This window comes from Ursus maritimus, unplaced genomic scaffold (genome assembly GCF_017311325.1).
Source record: "Ursus maritimus isolate PB19 unplaced genomic scaffold, ASM1731132v1 scaffold_27, whole genome shotgun sequence".
NCBI lineage: Eukaryota > Metazoa > Chordata > Mammalia > Carnivora > Ursidae > Ursus > Ursus maritimus.
In genome coordinates, this window is record NW_024425230.1 from 28,976,530 (window position 1) to 28,985,010 (window position 8,481).

Consider the following 8,481-nt stretch of genomic DNA (forward strand, 5'->3'; position numbering starts at 1 on the left):
TATTATATATCAGGTATATAATCTTCATCTGATTATTACAGAGACTCTGCAAGGAAGGTTTATTGACCCATGAACAAACTGAAGCCCAAAGAGTTTAGGCGATGTTGGATCACACAGGTAGTAAGTGGCAGAGCCGGGATTTGAAAGTATGTCTGTTTGACTCAAAAGTCCTCACAAGCCAAGTCAGAGGATTGTTTCGCCCATGTCCGCATAAACCACTGATTTGAGTTCTTCAGAAAAGTTCACTGTTAAAGAATAATCTGGGAAGTGCAGCTTTCCCTTCTAAATCTCTCTTATGCCTTGGAGGAAGTTATGACCCCTCTTTGCCAAGACTGAGTCAGAGTGGTATCTGGGTTGTCAGGTGCTCTGTGGCAACACCATTTTTGCCAGTGATTTGAATGTGGCAAATGAAGCAGTGAGTGCTGCTGTGGTGCAGGATAGTAGGATGTGGACTTAGGCCAGGGTCAGACACGGGGAAAGGGGGTTCTTACTGTCTTCTTCATATGCATACTATGGTAATGTAAGGGCATTGTAGAAAATTTAGAAGATGGAGGTGAAATTCACTCACAGCCCTGAGACCCAGAGATAATGTTAACATTCTGTAGCATCTCCTTCCAAACCGTTTTCTGTGCAAATAGATACAGACATATAAAATACCTAACAGAATGGATTCTTTCTATATGTTACCCCTTTGTTCATTTGATGGTATCTTGTGAATACCTTTCCAGAGCAAAAATAACAGATCTTACAACATCACCTTTATGGACTACTTAAATCGGGGATCTGCCATAATTTAACAACCCTCTCATGGTAGACATTTAGCTTGCTTCCAAGACCTCACATGCTTTTGGCAGTGTCCACTTCTGCCAAGAGGGAATTCTAGTATCATAAAACATTAATGCTGCTAAAAGGCTTTAGCAAAAATGGTCATAAAACCAGCAGACTTCCAGGACAAAATCAACCCTTGATACTGCCCTTCTTCCCTGAAAGCAGAGGAGGAAAAAGGACTGGGAAAGTACGAGGAATTATCCCGAGTTGTTACTTCCTTGATTAAAAGGGAGTTGGTGGCCCATAAGTATCTTCACAGTTTCCCCTGAGTGCCCAGCCCTGTGAACATTCTCAGCTCTAAAAGGAACACTTGACAACGTGGCTCTTACTCTCAGCACCATGTTTGCTGAGACATGATTCATTCTCATGAAGTAGACTGACCGATTTAAGACCGCATACATTAAATGGTTAAGCTGTTTTGATCCAGCTATGCCACCAAGAGCTGTCTATATTGTGATGAAGCAAGTTTTTATTTTTTAATTAATTTTTTTTAAGAGAAACAGAGAAAGTGTGAGCAGGGGAGGGACAGAAGGAGAGGGAGAGAGAGACTCTTACTCAGGCTCCACACTAAGTGTGGACAGGGCTTAGTCTCACAACCCTGAGATCATGACCTAAGCCAAAATCAAGAGTCAATGCTTAACCGACTGAGCCACCCAGGCGCCCTGTGATGAAGCAAGTTCTTAGAAAGATTCAGCTGGCAGGGGTATCCAGAATAGACTGGAAAAGGAGGGGTCTTATTCAGAAAAATAAACCAAAATGGTATTACAGTAACTCAGACAAAAGATGATGTGGTCCTTATGGCAGTGAAATTGTGTTGGGAGGGCAGGATAAAAACCAAAAACAATCCAAAGGCAAAAAATCTCTAGGACTTGGTGACTGCTTCTGGAAGATAAAGGAAATGGATAAGTCAGAGTTGACTCCAACTTTTTAAGACTGAGTGATTTAAGAATGCCAATACTTTTTAAAAGAGAGATGGGCAAGTAGAGAGAGAAGGCTAATTTTGAAGGAAGTGATTGAATCAAAAGCGTGTTGGGTCTGAGGAGACCCATGATGGGACATGGAAGGGGAGTGGTTCAGTAGGCTACTGATGATTATAAGGCTTTAGGGAGACGAAAACAGCTAGAGGCATGTACACAGTTGACACTGTCTGTCTGGATGTGCCAGCTCAAGCCCTGATGGTAAGGCTCTTGAGAAGGTACATAACAGTATTTCTCAAACTGTAACTTATCTCCATCTCCACCTGGGGTCTTGTTAAAATGCAGAGTGCACATTTCTCCTACAGTGCTGGTGCTGGTGGTTCAGGGACCACCCTGAATAGCAGGGATGCATCGAGAAGAGCAGGGAGCCAGCATCTGTGCTTTGGAGTTATTAGTTGGGGACAAAATCAGAAATTCCTAAGAAGGAAAGAAGGGCTTCCCTGGGTAATGTCCTTGTCTTATCCTTCCATTCCAGGCCCTTTGGAGAATACCTATCGTGATTTCTGGCTCATGGTATGGGAGCAAAAAGTCCTGGTGATTGTCATGACCACCCGGTGAGTTCTTCCCCTTTCTTTGCTCTGCACTCTGCCCCCAGCCTGTCCCCAAGCATGGGGGATTCAAGAGGGGAGTTTAGCTCGAACAATGAGGATTAGGAAAGCCACGGCAAAGAGTTTGAGATGTTTCAGCTTTTTCTTAGTTGACCCAGAATTAACATAGCCAGGGTATGGTGGAGATTGATAGGTCTAACTTGTCACAGTTTTAATCTAACTTGTCAAAGTTTTAATCCTTGGCTCTGGTGACCCTGTGCCAGTACGGTCTCTTCCGAGGTCCCAAACGAAGTATTGGGAAACGTGGGGCAGTTCACTCTTAATCTGCTCCCTACTTCCAAAGGGCAGCTGTCTTCCTGGCTTCTGAATTACCAGATCCTCTTTACTCTCCCCTTCCTGCTACTTTTGATAGTTTTTCTGCTCATGCATATTTCCACTTATAAGAGAACTGCAAAAAGAGAGATGAAACAGAGGTCAGGCAGGAAGCTCTTGATGGAAGGAATCCTTTTGAAATCTTGGTCTACATATCTGCCAAAACTTGAGAAATTACAAATTCATTAGTATCATCATTATCATTATGATAATTAGAACCTATTTTGGATGAGGAGAAAAACGTTAATGTTCGCTCAGTTCCCTTACTCATGGCACAGTCACAATCACCTTTGCTCCGGAGAGGTGGCAGTGGAAGAAGTACCACCTTGGAGCACTTTGGAGGCACTAAAGGGCAGTGAGGTAGATTTTAGGCCTTTACATAAACCTCCTGCCGGCGTCCCAGGAGCTGTGCCTTTCCCCCTCCTCTCAGCTAAGGGCTCTTACTGGGGGAGGGAATGAACACTGGCTGAGATACGGGGCAGAGAGTTCAGTCTGGCCCGCTATATTTTGTCTGCTGTCTTTTTTTGTCCACCCAGTATTTATCCTGGATATGTGAGGAGTAGCAGGAGGGATCAGGAAAGGTGCCAAATGGTGTAACAGGCACCCAATAAATGTCTGCTAAATGAGTACATGCAGAAACTTCAGCTGATGCTACATCTGTTTAGAACGAAGGTTTCCCACCTTTTCTGCCAAGAATCAAAGGTATCAGTTAGAAGCAATGCAAGAGATGACATTGCTGCTAGGAGTACAGCAGATCATAGCTTACTGCTGTGGAGAGGAAGGATGGAAGGCTTACCTTGCTGTATGTTGTCTTCAGCTTTGAGGAGGGCGGCAGGAGAAAGTGTGGCCAGTACTGGCCATTAGAAAGAGACTCTCGGATCAGATTTGGCTTCCTCACGGTGACCAATCTAGGCGTGGAGAACATGAACCATTATAAGAAAACAACACTAGAAATTCACAACACAGAGGTAAATCCCAGTTTCTATTTTCTCACTTTTTTTAAGCTGGGGGAGAACTGTAAAGAAAATCTCCAAAGGGAAAGGCAAGAATCCAGGCAGCTTATAAGTTACTTTCATTTTTCTGGAAACAGGATCAGGATATTCAGCTCAGAGCCAATATAGCCATATTGTCTCAACGCGACAGTGGCATTACTTAGGAATAAAACTTATAAGAAATCTGGGTCCTACATAGAGAATTCTGTCCTCTCCAGACATTTAACCTTTCCTTTGGGTTTGTAGAGAAGCTACTGTGGAAAAAGTTGAGGGTGGTAGGCAGGAACCTTGGTGAGGATACCAGGGGATTGAGAATCTAAAAAAGCCAAATGTAGTCAGGGGCAAGCAGAAACAACCTTGTTAACTTTTGCTTCTTTTCTCATCCAAGGAGCGGCAGAAACGCCAGGTGACCCACTTTCAGTTCCTGAGCTGGCCAGATTACGGTGTCCCTTCCTCAGCAGCTTCTCTCATCGACTTCTTGAGAGTGGTCAGGAACCAGCAGAGGCTGGCTGTCAGCAGCATGGGCGTGCGCTCCAAAGGGCAGTGCCCGGAGCCACCCATTGTCGTCCACTGCAGTGCAGGCATTGGCAGGACAGGTACTGCACCTAATGATGCGGCAGCTCTCGGAGCATCCAGAGGCGATGACGATGGGGGGGAAATAACAAAGCTCTTAGTTGCCAGTTTGCGAGAATTTGATCTGTTGGTAGTGAATTCCCATGAAAAATTCCTCTTTAATGTCCTTTTGGTATCCCTTGTGCTAGCTGTGCTGACCAAAATATACCCTTCAGAGGCCAGGGCCCCTAGGGATTGATGCTTTATACAATCCCATCAGCATGATTATCTTCGGACCCTGTCACTGTCACCTGCGTCTTCCGGAGAGCTCTACTGGGCTGTTGCTTCCTTCTCATCCCCCTCTCTAAGGAGATCCCCACCCTGTGCTGTGCTCTCATTCTGGAGCTAGTAAGCAGCTTTTACCTTAAGGGATGTGCATTGCAGGGACTGCTGGTATTTCTAGTTCAGAGTTCCCTTTGGGGGAAAGTCAAGAAGAATAGGTTTCTGTTAGGTCTCTGTGGAAGAGTTGTGGAGTCTCTGAAAATTAGGGCCCAGCTGTGGGAATGCTGTCATTCTGTCTTGTCTAAGATTGAAGCAGGCAGTTCTATGTCACCTTCCCACCTTCTCTTCCTGTTACCTCCAGTACTGTCCTGAGAGACAAGAGGCCTTCTCATTTCTCTGGACTCCCAACACTCCAAAGTGACCTCCTCCTTGAATCCTTTCAGGCCTAAGACCACCTGGCCACCTACCATGAGGCACCTTGCCTTTGAATTCATTCATCTAACCTGCCTGGGTCATTTGGTAGAGGGAGGGACAGAGGAGAGATAGACCAGGTATGACCACTTCTTTCCTTCCTTCAGGTACCTTCTGCTCACTGGACATCTGCCTGGCACAGCTGGAGGAGCTTGGCACCCTTAATGTGTTCCAGACGGTGTCCCGCATGAGGACCCAGAGGGCCTTCAGCATCCAGACCCCTGAGCAGTACTATTTTTGCTACAAGGCAATCCTGGAGTTTGCAGAGAGGGAGGGCATGGTGCCTTCCAGTCACAACCTCCTGGCCATGGAGGGTCAGTAACTGTCCCACGATCCTCCTACGTGCTGGCCAGCCTTCCTTAAACTACCCTGGACACCGCTGAGCCTATAGGTTGCCATCAGTTACGCTGAAGCAATGGACCAACCTCTCTCTCGTGTCTCCTGATGCACTCGTGCACGCAAGGCAGCCTTTCCCTTTGGCTAGATAGATGTGGTGAGATTGCCACTAGAAAGGGCCAGCAGCAATGTGTTCTTAATTCCTAGCACCTGCTATCGAACTGTGCCTTATTAAAACCAAATTGTGGCTATCGGTTTTTCCAGGGGCCCCGAGGTAAGTGGGGGAGGAAACTCCCTCCCCCCTTTCCCAATGCCATTCTCCTTCTCAAGGTCTCTTTCTCATTCCTTCCCTTTGCTAGGATTTGATGGGGAGGTTTGGTGAGCATCCACCTTCCTTCCCAGAGAGCTTGACCAAGTTACATACTCTAGAGAACATCCCGAGTGCCAAGCACGTTTATACCTAGGGCGTGTATTCCAGTCTTTTCTGTCATTCTGTGTGTGTGTGTGTATGTGTGCGCACGCGTGCGTGCTCGCGTGCACGCGCACTTACGTGTATGGGTCCATATGTACGTGTGTATATAATATATATTGTATGTGATAATATGGTCGTATCCTATAAATACATATACACAGAGATACTCCTTTGTAGACTTTCCTGGGGCTCCGTGTTGCAGTTCAGGACTCTTTGCTTCCTGGACCCTACTGTTTATCCTGGACTAGCTGGGGCTGGGGATCATATCTTTTGTTGTCAGAGCGCAGAGTGGTGGAAGAGAACACACACACATCCACTCTTCATGCTCCTGCCACACAGGCCCTCATTCTTACATAATGACTTATCTCTTTCCAGGATACTGGAGCCGAGAATTCTGATTTGTGGTGACACTGGTTTAACTCAGCATGAATTGCCCTTATCTAATGATTTTATTCTGTTTACTTTTCCAATTTGGGGAATAGACCTCCACTGTGATTCCAGACCCCTCTTTCCTCTGCCTGTCCCTTGGGGCTTGGGGTCTGGTAGTAAAGATGTGCAGTCAGAGCCAAGAGCAATTGGTACGAAGTCTTAGAAGGAAAGAGAGGGAGCCCAGGTGTGAGAGAGAGAGGAAACTACTATGAGAATCCCTCCTTGGGATAATGAACTGGGGCCCCTTTTTCTTTTGCTAGAAAGTTCCTTTCCTTATGCAGCTTGGCCCTGTCCACTCAAATGCCCATCTCTTCCTGCCTAGCAGCCTGCCAGACCTTGGAGCTCAGGCTAGGCGGGCTCTGTGTCAATACAAAGCTTAACCCCTGGCTGGGTGAGGCAGTTGCCTGCAATCACTGTTTGCCCCCTATTCACCCATCCTGCCCCTGTCTGCTCCCAGCCTCCCCAGCCTGATGTGCCAGGGATGGAATCAAGAGTGCCCAGCACTCTACATTCCCAAGAAAATCCCAGGAACCCCTAAACCTTCTCCCATTCCAGATGAGGTTGGCAGCTGATCAGACCTCAATAATTTTATACTGTAATAAGCTCTTTGAATGTATATATTCTTATTTTTACAATCTTTTCATTTTGTATTTAACATCAATGGACTGAGTCAGATTCAGAAAATAATTGTAAATGTTCATATTCAATATCTTATAGTGATACAGTTTTGTATTTACGTATAAATATACCGACATGATCAAACGCTTTTAGCTTCATCAATTTAGTAGCAGTCTGGGCTGGGAAGGTGAGAAGGGGGTCCAAGAGCTGGTCTGGGAGGGATGGGGAAGCAGGGAGGGACCCAAGGCCTGGGTATCTGAGACTTTCAGTTCTCAGAGCCATCTGCTTTATCCATAGGCCATAGCCCTAGCTCTGGGCAGGCAAAGGGAACCACCAGTTGAGTGCTTGCTGAGTGCCAGTCTCTGTGCTTGGTGCTTTCCCCCCATTACCTCATTCAAACCTAACAATAATCCAGTGAGCTTAGTATGCTCATTCCCTTCTATTTCTGTATAGATGAGGGGGGTAAGGTCCAGAAGATCACAGCGATTTGCTCTGGAACTGAAGCTCAGGTTGGTTTGCTCACAAAGCCATTGGCCTCTTCACTGTGCTGCTCTCTTTCAAAGATCAAGATAGTGTTTTGTCCTTGGAAACCAGAGGGAAATTTGTTTAGCTCCCCTTTCAGAGTATGAACAGTTCCTAAATTCCAGGTAGTTGATCCTGAGCCCATGCTGCATATATGGTGACAGAGTCGGTGACTGATGCTCCCAGGTAGACCCTCCTGGAGTAGGGTCCTGAGGTTTGCAGGGTACCAAAGGGATCATTCTCCCAGGAAACACCATATGTAGGGGTACACTGGTCTTTGTGGGAGGATCTTGAGTCATTCATTTGCATCTCTCTCTTAGAATGGAACCAGAAGCTTTGTCCATGTAGCACCATGCCCCTGCCATGTAGCTACTCCCTGTTGACCAGTGACAGCCTGCCCAGTTTGGGCAGTTCTGGCCTGGAGAGTGTGCAAATACTGAGGGTTTGTGGTTTTTTTGTTTTTTTTTTTGTTTTTTTTTTTAATAAAGTGATAGCTAACATCTACTGGGTCCTTAATTCTGTTCCACAAAACTGTTCAAAGTGCTTTCTAGATATTATTCACCCCCTCAAAACAATCTTTTGAGGTAGGTATTGATAAAAACAAAACAAAACAAAAAAACTGAAGCACAGGAAAATTTAATTAGCCAATCAAGAACCCAGATCATCTGACTTGAAAGGACCTGTTGTTAACACTTCTACTAGACTCCCTCTAAGGATGCATCTCCTGATCTGCCCACAGATTTTTCAAGTTTCTTCGTTGAATCAAGAAACCAGCCCTTTCCCTGGATGAGTCTGTGTTCTGTTGGGGGCAAGCAAGCATAAGGGGTGAACAGGGATACTTGAAATCTGGGAAAGCAGAGGGGTCTGGTAAAATGTGGAGGGAATAGAATTAATGATAAGAGATCTGGAGGAGGCAGCCCTGAACTGTCTTGTTTGAAGAGGCTGTAACCAAAGTGTCCTGCAAATTCGGAAGTTATACATGAGTTGCACATCTGAGGATTGGCGAGGTTATTACTTGCAAGATATCCATAACAGTGCAGATTCCTGGGTCCTGCCTGGTAGGTGGTTAAGTGAGTGACAGG

At 45.8% G+C, this 8,481-nt stretch overlaps 1 protein-coding gene across 1 annotated transcript in view; it reads left to right on the forward strand.

Moving 5' to 3' along the window:
* The window catches only part of PTPN9 (protein tyrosine phosphatase non-receptor type 9), a 75,195-nt gene extending 69,203 nt beyond the window's left edge, over window positions 1–5,992 (forward strand). Inside the window, exons 10-13 of the mRNA XM_040642960.1 lie at window positions 2,281–2,359; window positions 3,543–3,693; window positions 4,106–4,313; window positions 5,130–5,992. Coding sequence (XP_040498894.1) covers window positions 2,281–2,359; window positions 3,543–3,693; window positions 4,106–4,313; window positions 5,130–5,344 — 653 coding nt within the window. The 3' untranslated portion in view covers window positions 5,345–5,992. The remainder of the gene's footprint in view (window positions 1–2,280; window positions 2,360–3,542; window positions 3,694–4,105; window positions 4,314–5,129) is intronic.
* The last annotated feature ends 2,489 nt before the right edge of the window (window positions 5,993–8,481 follow it).